Consider the following 15,151-nt stretch of genomic DNA (forward strand, 5'->3'; position numbering starts at 1 on the left):
GAAAGAAAGAAAAAAAAAAAAGAAATCTAGACCTGAAACTAAGTCCTAAGCCTCAACATCTTTTTCTATGTAACTTGATCTTCTGGACAGGCAGTCTGTGGTGACACATTCTGAATGGCAAACCTAAAGGGATCTATTATCAGAGTTTTAAAATTTAAGCAGAGGCCTCTCTATTAGAGAAATCTCACTGCACCTCTGCTTGGCACAGCAGCTCCTCTCTTCCTAGAAGCTATAATTTGGGATCTTATTCAGTCCACTGTTCCCTGCATCAAGTGTAATTACCAGAAAGGCTTCCCAGCATGGCTAACGCATCTCTGTACCAGCAGAGATTGCAGTACGAACAGCTGCAATACCATCAGGGAAATGTGGAACTGGTAGGGACCTGGCAAGAAACTAACCCAGCCTGTGTTCCTAAAAGCCTTACAAACTCACTGTGATGACCGGACCAAGCGTACAAGAAATTTACCCCAGACAAACAATTATTTTTGAGCTTCCCCTTCACCATAAAGAGTTCTTTACTCATTTAATAGAAGCATAATTCGCTAAACAGCAACCATGGCAGTCAGAAATACAAATTGAATCACCATTTCTGTAACAACCTTCCGAAAATGATCCTTTGCAGCTCTAAATGCGACTAAGGAAATTGAGATAACACAGTAAGTATTGTTTGTTACGTGTCCAGGCTAGTGAGGAAAAAACACTCATTTGCTGCATAAAACAAAGCACACCTTCTCTACCAGATACAAAGCAGATGTGCGTGTACTTCCAAACAAAGATGGGCATTTCTACAGCCATGCTTCCAGGAAGAGCTGGGATCAAACCGAGCACAGCCAAAGCACAGTGGGGAATGCAGCAGGCGAGGGCGGGACCAAGGGCGAGCGAGGCCCCTCCCTATAAAGCAGCCTTCACGGAACGCTCTCGGTGTCGGTTGCGCTCCCCGCGGATCCTGCAAGCGAAGCGCCGTTGCCGCGCACAGGATCCAGCAGCAGCGCAGCACAGCGGACCGGCACGGCGCAGGAAGCTCCCTAGGAAAGCGGAAGGGCTCAGCGGGGCCGAGCCGCGGAGCCCTGCTGGGAGGAAGAGAATTCCCCGTGACTTTACCTTTCCTGGAGCCCTCGCTGCTGCCGGCTGGGGCCTCCCCGGGCTCTGGGGCACCGGCGAAAGCCGGGAACAAGGCCATGTCCCAGCTCGTCGCCAGCAGTACCTGCCCGAAGTGCCCCGCGGAGCGGCGGAGCAAGATGGCGCTGCGGCGCCGGGTATGCTGGGAGGTGTAGTCCGCCTGCCCCAGCTCCCAAAATGGCGGCGGGAACGCGGGAATTGCTGAAGGAAGGCAGGCAGGCAGACTCGGTGCTGCGGGTGTCCTGCGTTTTCCGAACTTCTGACGGGGCTGCCGTCCAGCCCGTAGGGAAGATTAAGGGATGAGGCTTCTACAGTCAGAGGCAATCTGTCCTTCCCCCACCGCCCCATTTTCCCTCATGCAGAACGCTGGGGGGAACACTGACTGCAGGTCTACATGGCTGGAGAGTCCATCCCAAATGGCGGTAGCAGTGGTTTAGGAAAAAAATAACTATTCCCGCTTTCAGAATTGATACGTTTTCTAACCGGAGGAGATGCTTATCATATCAAATAGCTTCAATGAGCAAGCCCTCCATAAAGGAGATGGGAAAACAACAAACACTTTTATTCTTATGACCTCTTGGGCAGAATGTTTAATTACGAATTGCGTGCAGTGTGAGGAAAAATGTAAGCATCCCTATTTACTTCTCCACACAATTTTACACACCATTAAGATACTTGTATCTATTTTTTTTATCTTCTGGATGAACAGCTGTGCTTTTTTTTTTCTTCTTCTCTCTCTTTGCTTACCAAATCCACTCTTCTTGTAACAAAAATGTATTTCAGATTCTTCTACCCTCAAATCAAAACAAATGTCACGTGTATTTTGACAGATAACATTCAACTTATTGCAGAATTTTAAGGTAACTTTGTGGCTTCCATAGATGATGCTTCTAGTTATTGTAGTGTTTCGTTGTTTTTTTTTTTGTTGTGGTTGTTGTTTTTGTTTTGTTTTGTTTTTGGTGTCCTCGTGTTACAGGATCAGATATTTTCATTTGAGGGAGAGGTAACACCCGTGATGAACTGTTGCAGATAATGAAACAATGTTTAAATAATAAGTATTTAAAAAATAAATAAGCTACACTGTCTATATGAAGAAACTTTTCACATTCTATTACCCGTTATTTTGGAAGCAGTTAGCAGCTCTTCTAGATTTTCCCTGTGTTTCATGATTTCTTAGGGAAAATACCTGCCAAACTGTCATTAGTCTGGCTCCCTCACCGCCCTCCAACAAAATTCATCATATCCCTAGTCTCAAACTTCTTGTGAACATGTGATATATCTAAGTCTAATTCACTGAGTTCAGCCCCTGCAGAAACCTTTACTGTACAACTCTGTTCAATAATTATATTTTGAAACGTGTTTTTTGTTTGTTTGTTTGTTTTACTCTTAGCTCCTGTTGCAGGACAGTTCAGGACCTTGATTTTCTGATGCTTAGACACATCTCTGTTTATATCCATCTGCTTCTGGGCCAGTATTGTGCTGTGACGTCAAAAAACTCTTCCTACACCAGGGAACTAACTTGGGTGTAATCTATGCGTGGACAGTAATCATATACCACTCAGTCTTTCTTCCAATAAGTATTTTAAAAATCTTTCCTCATAAGTTCACTTTTTGAGTTTTTTGCATAGTGTGACTGATTACTACCCTGGAGCTTTTCCAATCACTTCCTCTGAATTAATTACTGTACAAGAAAATCTTGTTATTAATCCCTAAGGACATAGCCTTTTATTTTGAATTAAATTTCATTTCACATCTATTATTCCAGCCTGCTAGGTCACCTGTTTTATAGGAATGATGGTCTTGTTATGGCTCTTTGTGAGAAAGGCCTCTCAGCTTTTTGTCATCAGCAAGTTTAATTAGCACAGTCTCATTTTTGTACCACTGCCTTCAATAAATATGATTATACCAAATGTGGGTTTAAAGAAAGACAGTTGAAAACTTGCTCTAGTCTCACAGTACCCTTTTCAGGACGGCATTATTGTCATTCTTCTTTTAGCCAGTTCTTTATCTAACTTACATTCTTGTGCTATTTCCCATTTCAACTAATCATTTCACAAGCACATTTTCAAGTGCTTTACTGTGAAGAAAATCAGCTGGATCTACCAGGTTTCTGTCCATTAAAATGCTGTTGTCATTGAAGTACACTCCTGACCTGCCTTTGTAAACTTGAACTGCATTTTATCTCATCTTCAATTTATATCAATATTATTATCTTCTTTTCCCCAAAAAATTGTTTTAAAGCCTCTTATATTACTGTATTGTCTGACAGTAAAACTGCAAATACATCAAACGTATACTCAAATAGAGAAGCTTGCTATATAGCATCACCACATACAACAGGTCAATTAAATTCTCTGCTACAAACAATAAAACTTCAAGCACTGGTTCTTTCATTAGTCACTGATGCCTCCCCAGGTGAGCAAGTTGAGCTCTCCTAGTTTAGTTTCCATGTCATGGTTATTTGCACCTGTGTATACCCTATTCTAACACCAAACTTAATTTTGACATCCCTTTCTACATCTTTGTCCTTTCTGAAAATTGTAAAACATAATCCTTAGGTTGGGGAATGTAGCTAGATTGTATTTAACCCCAGTGCTTTGGGGATCCTCCTTTGTGTGTTAGTGAGGGTGTGCTATTGGCATTGCTAAGTAGTCTTATGGTTTTTGCTTTAACTTTTGAAAGATCTAGCTCTGGGTTAGGTCTGACAAATCTTTTATTTCTGCACCTCCAAGCCTCCTAATTCTAACTTTGTTTTCATTCATTCATTTCCATTCTTCATTCCAAATGGATCTTTTCCTTGTTTTGACTTACACTGCTGGGGTGTTTGCTCATCCAGCCATCATAAACAAAATGTAAATTTCAGACTGTTTTTGCATTTCTGATTTAGATAAATTCCAGACTGCCAGCAAGTTTAAGCTGTTGATTTATTCACTCCATTCAAATACCTCTACACATTACCAAAAATTGTTGTTCTGATAATTAAAATGCCCTCCAAAACTTTAATAATTGAAATAGCTTTGCTCATTCTTCCAGTTTACTTGGACTTTTCAACCAGGCAGGAATTGAGAGGAGACTGCTCTGGTTTTATTCTAAATGCAACTAGCTCTCTCCCCACCCTCACTACCTTTCTAACATTAGTCTGAAATAGCATCAGTTTCTGCCCAGTAAAAAAACCACTCTGATTGTCACTTGCCCAAATATCTGGGCTGTACTGGTACTAGTAGTGCATGTTTTTCACTGCACATCTTAGTTTTTGAGTCTCTCTTTAACGTTGTCTGAAATCTCCTTCATCCCCTTTTTCACCACCAACTGAGCTGTGATGCTTGCAGGAGATTTTCCTTTCTCCAATCTCCATTTGTTCTGCAAAATGGCATTAATTTAGCTGCCAGCAAGATGACAGAATTTCCTCAGACTTTTAAAGAAAACTTAAATTCATAATAAATTCATATAAGTATCTATTATTGGTATTGAAAAGTTAATGTATGAGCAGACAATTTGTATAACTGTTGTATTCAATGTCATTTCTCTAAGACAGTGCTGACAGCTGTCACTAGAAGATCAGTATGACTAGAATTGAAAGTAGTTGATATACACACAGTGAAACATAAAGAACAAGAATCCTGCTGTCCTGAACAATTTCAGTGCTCTTTCAGCACACTGAGGATTATTATGCTTATAAAAACACCAGCTTGACATACCTAAATCATGGATATCAGGACTAAGTCACAATAATATATTAGCTAGGACTTATCTACTACATATTTATTAAAATGAAAACCTTTGTTTTATAAGCAGTGAAAGTCCTTTTATACAAACTGCAATTATTCTACTGAATAGCTGTTACTTTCAACCCGAAGAGCAGCAATATGTTGCACAACCTTGAGAAGAGGGGAATCCATAGGCAAGTACAGTTGGTAAGCACTATTAAAGCATTAGGAAATTTAATTTTTATGTAGAGAAGAAAAGACATTAATTTTATTTTATGGTCCTTCTTTAAAGATATGACCATACTTCTTCCATACAATTCTTTTTCATCCTACATGTCCTCCAGTATTTTCCTACATCCATTAAGTTACATAAAAAACAGTTCTTTTAACTCAGAAGGATGGGGAAAAAAAAAAAAGAAAAAGAAAAGCTAGCCAGCAGTACATGCATGTAATGTATTAAGGGGAAAAGTAAGGCTGATGGTAATTCAAATCTAGTTCTTAACCTAGGGCAGAAGAATTTGAATACCATGCACCTTCATTAGGGTATGAGTAGAAATACATTCTATACAATTTTGCGTTTGATAGATTTTTTTACACACACGTAAGTTAGTGCAGTGGTTTGAAATTTGTAAATATACAAGAAAAATAATTATGTCAAAAATCACTCTGTACCACAAACATGTATATACATGTATATATCTATTTGTCTCCATGTACATTCCTAATGCTTTTAACAGTCTCCTTCCCCACCTAAGCAGGAGGCTGGAGTAGATGAGCTTCTGAAGTGCCTTCCGCTCTGACTTATGCTACAACCCTCTATGTATTCTCCCCTCTCTTCAGAATTCTCCCACATGCACTTTTTCAAATCCAGACATGCACAAATCCAGAAGATAATCCTCTTTCAAACAGCTTGCAGCATAATTCTATTTCTCTTACTCATACATATTTCCTTTTCATACACAAGCTGAGGATGATCATTACTACACATGACCAGTTGCTTACAGATGGTCAGTTGCATATTATTCTCCTTCTTTCTCTACTCAATCAGAATTGTACAATACTCTCCTTCCCCTCGATAAACTTTACTTTCCTTTTTTCTTCCCCTCAGATTCACTACCAATTTCTCTCAGATCATCAATTTTGTTCAATGCTGCCGAGCATCCATGAACCCAGAGCCCATTTTCACAAGTGCAGCCATTACGTAAAATGATCTTTAACCATCTGGCCTGAAGTAAGTCCTTTTTGGCCAGAGGACTTCTCACCTATTTTTATGACTTCATTTTTGGTAGCATATGAAATCCACTCCCAGAAATACAAGCTTGGATTTATCACTGGGACATAACTAAGAAATTACCGAGGCTAAGGGACAGTCAGCACATCATCAGTACAGGCTACACCTCAACAGCTTGCAAAAGAAGCATTATGTGTAATTAAGATTTGTGAGATAACGTGATAATTATATGGAATGTGGAAGAGATGTGATTTTAAGTTATGACTGAAATAATGTGGCACACACTGCCTCAAGTTCTTCTAAGACAATATGTTTTAAATACTTCAAGTGTACTGCTGAGCCATCTTTAGGAACACAGTCTCAGTTGTATTTAGAGATGACTGGAGTGGTTCTAACATTTCTTTTCCCATTATAGGTTAAAACGCTATCAAACTTTCCTGTTCAACTTATGAATGACTTTTATGAGTTATTTTAACTCATTTATTAATAAATTTAGGATACAAAGTGGTAAACCTACAGCATTTATTATTCACGTAGGTGAGAAAAGAGCCCTATTTCTCATCTGGATGATCTTTAAAGATCCAAATCATGTTGCCCATCAGTAGTTGATTTTCATTGTTGATCTTTTCTTCATAGGTTATTTTGCTCCTGAATATAGATTTGAAGAAAAACAAGTCATTTAGTTATTTTAGACATTTCATTATACAAAGGGATTAAAATCTATCCTAATAAATTTTAAACACTTGTGGAAACCTATGAGATTGATCCTAGAATTTTATAGGACTGAGGTTGTTTGTGATTTAGACAACTAGACCAGAAAAATAATCAAAATGTCCTTTTAGGTCTAGGTCTCTTTTCCCCTTCAAACAAGTGGAAAGCCTTGCCTTTCAGAGGGAGAAGTATTGGAGAAATTACTCAGTAAATTCTCAGTACCTGAAGTGTATGATTCTTCTTGATCAAAAATCACCAGAGAAAGAATTGAGTTGCAAGGGGCATGTTAAAATGGCAATAAACTCTTTCTCTTAGAGCAACATTGGAGTATGTGAAAAATAATTACAGGACAGAAATGGGTAAAAGAGTCAGAAAAATGTAAAAATCAACTGCATTATTTGTACTATATAATTTAGTATTATTTCTCCAAAATATCTTGCACCATTGGAAAAGTATCTTTTAAAAATAGAAAGCCCTTTTGTGCTTTTGTGATAGTCTGTTATTCTACAGATTTTACTTGGATAAAGAGCCTTAGTCCATTTATTTCTATCTGCTCTTTTCATTACTGTCTGTACTACTTGGTATAATTTAGCCTAGCAATTACATTAGGTGGTTATTCCAAAATAGGAATAATATATTAAAAGCAAATAGAAAATCCAGACAAAACTACATAGAAATGCAGCTTACACTGACATACTTCACTGATTATATTTAAGCAATTTATTAACGACTAAGAAATTATTATTACTGCTTACCAGTATATCCGGAACAACTTCATTAATCTTTAGAGCACAGACAACCACGGCAGACAAACCTTGTGTTGGAAGCAGTATTTTTTCCAGGAGTCACAATGTTTGGTTCCTGATATTTAGGACTATTCAAAATCCTTACATCCAAATAACATTAAAAAAATATTATACCACCTTTGCTTCCAGAAGGGCACCGGTGAGTTTTAGTTTAAAGTACTTTAGAGCTAAGCACATTGCCATTCTAACAAAGAAAGTACACCGTTCACTTCAATAAAAACTGTCTGGCACCTGCACAGTGAAACAGAGAAGCTGCACTCCAACTCAAACTATGTTAGGGCTGCTGGCAGATACACGGGAAGCTACGTACCCTCGTATGAACCATGGAATCTCTAAACACTGTCAAAGCAGTGCTTGTTTGGGAAGAGCTGTTAAGCATTCTCTCCCAGGTTCATCTAAGTTTATAGAAAAACTATACCTTGGGTTTGTGAGTTGGTATCCCAGAGTTGTTAGTAAACAGGTAGCAATATACTGGAAAGGAAAAAAATCTCCAATGTTTTTATATTACAGAAGTGCTTGAATAGCTGTAATCATCATTGGAGGCCAGACTGCTAGAGTAACACTAGTAACACTGAATACGAACTCTGAAGAGTTTAAGATGTAGACTAGAAAAGATTCTATCCTAAAATGCTCAGATCAGGGTTTTTCTTCAGCGGCTGGAAGTAATTACTCCGTATTACTACTGAGTAAATAACTGTTTGAAAAAAGTAAATTAATAGGACTAGCAGTTACGGACAAGCCTGGCTAACAGCATAACACGTCAGGAACATGGACAAGCTGTGGGGGCAGGGAGAAACTAAATGAGGAGGAATGGGAAGGAGGAAAGCGATAGGAAGGACTACAGTTAGAAAATGAGAGCTGCTGAATGCCATTTGTAAACTAATAGCTGTAGCCCAGTAGAGTAATAGAATTTGTCCTTCTTGGGTCAGGAGAAATACTGTCTTTTTAGGTGATCTCTGTTGTTTGGGGATCTCTTTCCTCAGGGTTGCCAGCTGTGTTTTGATAGTCAGACTGGGTGGAAGATGTCTCCAGAGGCAGATTCTGATATCTCTCTTCTCTGTCTGGGAAACAGCTCGACAGCCATCAGTTCCTCTGCTTGTCAAGGGAATTTCTTTGCTCCTTGGCAAAGTGCCTGCTCTGCATTTATTCCCTTTGTCTGGATTTCTTTCACTTTTCAATGAAATTTTCAGCACAAAAGGATCTCATCTTCTCAAAGAAAATCACAGTTAAATCTTTCATGTGGCAATCTTAGAACTGATTTCTGAAGTTATCTTCTCTCCTCCATCTTTCCTCCAAATACCATTTTTTCTCCCACAAGCATAGTGGATCAAGAAGAGGCAACAGCAAGGACAAACGGGGATTTCTCTGCAATTTCTAGCCTTCTGACACTATGACTGTGGGACAAAGAGGCCCCTGAGGCCATTTCATTTTTTTCCTCATAGAAGGTACTGACAAAGGTCCTATGCCTCCCTAAAGGCTCTGTTGTTTTCCATTCCCAACAAGCCATGAAGCATACAGCCTTATGAGTCTTGGTGAAGCCACTTAGTTTGTACAGAGTACTTTGTGTGGTTTATAATTTTGCAGCCCTGCAGTATTCTAAATGATGATTAAGTACTAAAACAAAGAGATTATAGTTTTCATGTGCTAAAATGAAATCGTTCTACTCATTAAAGCCATTCCTAAATTATTTTCTTTGCAAGGAAGAAAAAACCTTCCCTCAAATCTCCACTTAACCTCCCACCATTTTTCAACATTTCACCTTCTCACAGCAAACACAGCAGAAGATCATGAAAGTATTGCTTTTACTTGAGATTACTCCTAATTTACAATGGTATAGCTATTAGAGCTATTAGCAGAATTAGAGGAGTATAGCTGCCCTGTGGCTACTGTTTCACAATAAAAAATGGTAACAGTAGCTTAAAGCTTCCTAATACCCCCTCTGCTCCTCATTGGCACCAGCAAAGCTATTTGTTGGGCTTCTTAAATAAGGCTCATTAAAAAGTCAGCACTAAGCCAGGGAGCTGATTCTAAAAAAAACCTTGTTTTGACAAGGTGTGCTCGCACAACTGAATGGGTGGCATGCCACAGACAGAAGAGAGAACAAAAAAGGGAAGCGGGAATGCCTCCAGCTGATACTGCTCCTTGAACAGCAGTAAAACAACAGCCTGTGAAAGATCAGAAGCTAAAGCAGGCTTGCAACACACATGGAACCAATTCTCAATGATCTATGATTAGATTATTTGTGCTGCAGATTATCCATGCCACAAATGTAAAACCATCTCACACCCAGCAGTTACTAGCTAAGGCCCAGCACTGTACAAATGTTGCCCGCAAGACTCTCCCTGGTCTGGAAATTACAGTCACCACCATGCAGGACAAAGCTGGAGAGAATAAGTTCAGTTGAAGCAAAGTTGCCCCTGCAAAGAAACAGCGGAAGCTTCTCCACAGTATGGTCCCAGTCTGAAGAGCAACAGACAGCGTGCCACAGTCATGCCTCCCTGCTTCCCTCAGAAACAGATCAAATCCAGCCGGGCCTTGGGCCAGCTGCAGCTGACTTCATGTGGGGACAGCTGAAACGATCCCCAGCACATGGGTCTGTGGGTGGCCTTGCAGGTCAGACGAATATGATACGCATGCAGGGATCCAGTTTGGATATCTGACCCAACAAGCTCTCCTGCAGGGAAGGAAGAAGATAGCACTGAAACATCAGCAACAAGAAGCCTGGCCAGTTTCTGGATGTAAGCATGGGAGCAGAATGAAAAGGCCAAAATGTCATAGGTGACACCACCAGTGAGGCATTTACACTATAGAGTATTACTTGCAAAAGAAAACAGGAAACATTGCAATTACAAGTAGGATGTTCAGAAGCATTCCCTCTGTGGCTCAGCTCCAACCCCGCTGAGCTCAGTGATACAGGGCCCAGCTGAATCTATAAGATGACTCCTTTTGTTGTCTGCTTTATTCAAAGTTTACAAGTACAGTAGTTTCTTGCAAACTAAGATGAAACAATCAATTCACAGTATGTAAGCATCTTTTAGAGCTAGACAGTAGCTTTGCAGCTGGTTATTCTGTATTGTTTATACTGCACTATAAATGAGTTTATCTTTTGGGATCATTTTAAAAGCATACAAATTGCCGTAGAAAAGCAACCCAACTTCCAGGTGAACAGAAGTGTTTTCACTATAATGTAATAGCTATCACATTGTCTTTAACAGCACATAAAAAATGCAAAACTAATGATTTTAATTCCTTTCAAAAACTCAGATGAGATGCATAATTCTATTAAAACAGTTAGCTTTGGCACTTTAATTTTCACATGCATTTTGTCTGCCTTATAGAAGCAATACCAACAAAGCCAAATAAGTTATCGCTCTGTTTCTTTGTTGCAATCTTGTATGTGGTATTATATTCTCTAATAATATCAAATATTTTTGGCCCCGAGTTGGCCAGTTTTATGCATCTTTAAGATTGTTGCCACTAGGAAAATAAATTGATGCAATTTGGTACGATCCCTTTACTTAGGAAGAATGGACATAGCATCCTGTTTTATGAAGCACAGAGGAATTTAGATGAGTAGGAGCGATTTGTTTACCTCTAGCTCCCAGACTTTCTGTAGGCAGCTGTATTCTAAAAGGCTTTCTTCAAGCATTTCTGATGGCACACAGACAGAATTACAGCTGCTTTCAGATCTCTTCCTCATTTCTGAAATTATTTCTAAGTCCTCAGAAAACCACTTCAACTGTCTGACTCTCCTATTGTCTGTATCTACATGAGACCCAGTTTTCTTTTGCCTAGTATCTACCTAAAGGTAAATTTTAATTGCTCCTTGTGTCATCTGAACAGAAAGTGGCTCTCATGGCCACTCAACAAAATGGCATACAACACTCAACACGATAGCATGTTCTTTAGACTTCATTTTCTTGTATTGTCAAACAAATCCTCTCTGGATTGCACAGAATCTCTTGGCTTAGCTAGATATCCCAGGCAATCCCATGTGGCCATCCACTGAAGCCAAGAGAATTACTGCAGGGATGGATTTGGCAGTATAACATTTTGAACTGAGTTCCCTTAAGCAAGAAATCTGCACAAATGTACAAATCTGGCTATGTTTGAAGGTTCTGTTTTGCAGCCATCTGTGCAGGCTTTTACTGTTAAACAGGAATAAAACAAATCCTGGACTAAATGATACTCATTTATATATGGTAAACATATAGGTAAAAATATCTAAATATAGTGAAAATACACAGGTTAAAAAAATACACAGAATTAGGAAAGCTGAAAATAACAAGTAAAAGCTGTTTTGAAGTGTTAGAAAATCCACAAAACAATATGCTTGAGTAAGACACTAACTAAGCAAAAGCTTAAGACATGTTGACGTTCTAAATTAACAGTGGAATCCCAGTATGATTTCTGAAGCTGAAAGATGCAGTCAGCTGAAGGCTGTTTACTTTGTGTTGAATTTTCAGACAAAACATTAAAAAGCTGAAATGTTGTCTATTTTGTAACACTACATAAAATCCTGTACATTTTTGAAGAAGTAATGTACTTGGTTACTGTTTGTCAAATCATTGAGTAATTACATGGCGAAACACTCTGCTATAGAAACCCACCGAGGTCAAGAAACAAATACATTCTACAAATGTACATGAATAATAAACAACTCAAAGCTGCAGTTGTTAAGAATAATTCCAGAAGTGTTATTACTTGGTTTGTTGTTGTTTTTGTTCATTTGTTTGCTTGTTCTTAATACAGCTTTGCACACAAACTTGATCCACATTCTGCTGTCAATCCCGTTTGGGACAGGCTTCTGATCAATTTAAGCAGGGGAATATAGTGTGGGTTTAAACATTGAGTGCTCTCACATTCAGACACATCAATAATTCTGTTAACTGTATAAAATGCAGTTAAACACTATTTTTACTTTTCAAAATCTCTTCAACTTGCAAAGAGTGATACAACTGGCAGATATATTCTCACTGGAGCTGTGGAGCAATCACCACCACAAAAGTAGTTCTAAGCAGTCACTAACCACTGCTACTGAAAAGCCTTCCTGAGTCTCCAGCATGTGTTGGCACAGAGCAGTTATTCTGAAGCAACAAGTCTAACCCATAGCTAAGACTGGAGCCATATAATATTAGCAACAAACATCAGCCAAGATGAGCAGTAACTTGCTTCTGACCCAGCCAGCACCTCTTGCCTCTCTGGCATCACTGCCCTGCCACAGCAGCCTCACAAAAGTGAGCTTTTCCAAGACTTTGGGTGAAAGAAAAGGTAAGACATGGGATATGGATAGAGTGGAATTGCATGAAGGAAAGGAACTGGCCTTACTGTGGAGATGAGAGAGGCAAGTTAAAATTTAGGGCTGGGGCTTCAAAATGTGGTAGCCATAGGTATAGAAATGGCATAAGCAGGCTTACGGAACAAGATGTCCAAGGTAAAAAGGATTACCTATATTAACTTTGGCTCTGAATTGTGGCTAGGCTCCCAGCTACAATGTATTTGAGAAAGTACTGTTAGTTGTATACAAAGGGCTGGCAACTATCAAGTCACTAATTAGAAAAAAAAAAAAAGTGTATACATATATATATATATATATAAAATTGTAATGTTCTTATTTTAAAAGCAATTTTAATTGGTAAGCCTTAGAGATAGCACAGGTAACTGCTGTGCAGTAATGGGCTTTGTATATATGTCACTGAGTGATGAGCGATGGGACAAATAAAGAAAATAAACTATCAGAGAGCACAGAGCAAATTGTGATGCCTCTGTAATACTCCCACCTGCTCTCCTTACTGCCTGGAAGGAGTTGCGACTAATTCAAAGGAGGATGTCTTAAAACAATGTAGAACTCTTATTATAATGCAGCTACAGAGGAGTTAATACCGTACTACCTAGGAAGTGGACAGATGAGGGAGACTCATACAGAAATGATATCTTTGTGGCAATCTGCTGTCATTCCTACTCTGTAATGAAAATATGTGGGTAGCCTGCAGTAGAAGTAGATTATTTGCATTGCAATACTCATGCCAGTTATGAAATTAGTGAACATTACAGCCACTGGCTATCAAACTGAGGATGACCTGACCTACTAAGTGCCTAGAGCTGCAGTTACGAAACACTCCTCTGGTATTTGCACCCAGCAGCGCATCTACAGTAACAACACAGAGCATACAAGGATGATTTTGAGTATCTGAGTGTATCCACCTTTGATTCAAGCTAATGTAAATGTTGTAAAACATTTGCTGCTGTCATGTGATATGTTTTTGACCAAATAACCAATCACATGGCAGAACAAAATCTTATTTCACACTGTTTTATTTATCATTTACATTTAGTCATCTTCCATCAACCACACCTCTTTCCCAAACAAAATACAGCAGTTATCCAATGTCTGTCCAAAACAGGAAAACATTCAGGTGAAGACTAGTAAAAATGGTGTATCATAATGATGACCTGATGATTACCAAAAGTTGAAACTAGTCTTACTGAACTTCATTGGTATATCTCTAAAGGCCTTCAAAGATGTCTTTAAAGATATCTTTAAAACTTTGTTTTAGAGATACAACAGCGCCAGTGAGTCATTAAGTTGTATGAACACCCTTCCCTGAGATAATTCAGGTAAGAGAGAAACTTCTTCTTGAGCTAGCCAAGCAAACATAGCAGGAAGCACATATGTGGCTCAGCCAAATACAGAACATAAAAACTAAGCAGCCAACAAAACAAAATTTGGAGAAAACAATGGGCATAAGATGGCTTCAAACAACATATTCTTTCCTGGTGACTGGGAATTCCCAGCATTGTGACAGTGAGCATGCAGAGACTGCTAACAGGAATTACGTTTTTATTGTCATTCTTCTGTGTACTGCAATTGCAGCATTATCCTTATCCAGTATTGTGATTTCAGTAGACTGTTAGATCAATCTTCTAAATCAAAATCTCAAGTAATGTCTAATAAATAAGCAAATGGATACTACACGTGAGGAGGGAGAGGAGAGGAGAGGAGAGGAGAGGAGAGGAGAGGAGAGGAGAGGAGAGGAGAGGAGAGGAGAGGAGAGGAGAGGAGAGGAGAGGAGAGGAGAGTTCATTTGGATGGGACCTTCAAAGATCATCAAGTCCAACTGCCTCACCGCTTCAGGGATAACCAAAAGCATAAGAATATTCATGGGCACATAATCCAAATGCCCCTTGAACACAGACAGACGTGGAACATCAGCCAACTCACTAGGAAGCCTGTGCCTGTGTTTGACCACACTCATAACTTCTAAAGTCTAGTCTGAACTTCGAGTGGAGTATCTAAAATGAACTGCTCAGAGAGCATTGGACTCTGACACATATGAAAATATGATCTCACAATCAAGATCAAGCAGAACCAAATGAAGAACTTTTTTTTTTTTTTTGGTCACATGTAATGTAACTGAAAAGGTGAAGACTCCATTTGTTCTTACACATAACTAATTATTCCCAGACCCTTCTCGTGATAGTAGGGAGTATTTCATATCATCAAATTCATTTGACAGTAATCTAAATAGCAGTTGGTACTCAGTGTCTGTTCCTAACAAAAGTATCAGGATCGATGT

The 15,151-nt window shown here is 39.0% G+C and overlaps 1 protein-coding gene across 3 annotated transcripts in view; it reads right to left on the reverse strand.

Annotated features, from left to right (window-relative positions):
- NRDE2 (NRDE-2, necessary for RNA interference, domain containing) overlaps positions 1-1,816 on the reverse strand; it is a 25,483-nt gene extending 23,667 nt beyond the window's left edge. For 2 of the 3 annotated variants that reach the window (XM_010711814.3, XM_031553641.1), the window contains exon 1: positions 1,102-1,814. In XM_010711814.3, coding sequence (XP_010710116.1) covers positions 1,102-1,180 — 79 coding nt within the window. In that variant the 5' untranslated portion in view covers positions 1,181-1,814. Of the gene's footprint in view, positions 1-1,101 lie in introns of all 3 variants that reach the window. The other variant, XM_031553642.1, reaches the window with a different exon arrangement.
- Between the last annotated feature and the right edge of the window lie 13,335 nt (positions 1,817-15,151).

The sequence above is a fragment of the Meleagris gallopavo genome, chromosome 5 (genome assembly GCF_000146605.3).
Source record: "Meleagris gallopavo isolate NT-WF06-2002-E0010 breed Aviagen turkey brand Nicholas breeding stock chromosome 5, Turkey_5.1, whole genome shotgun sequence".
NCBI lineage: Eukaryota > Metazoa > Chordata > Aves > Galliformes > Phasianidae > Meleagris > Meleagris gallopavo.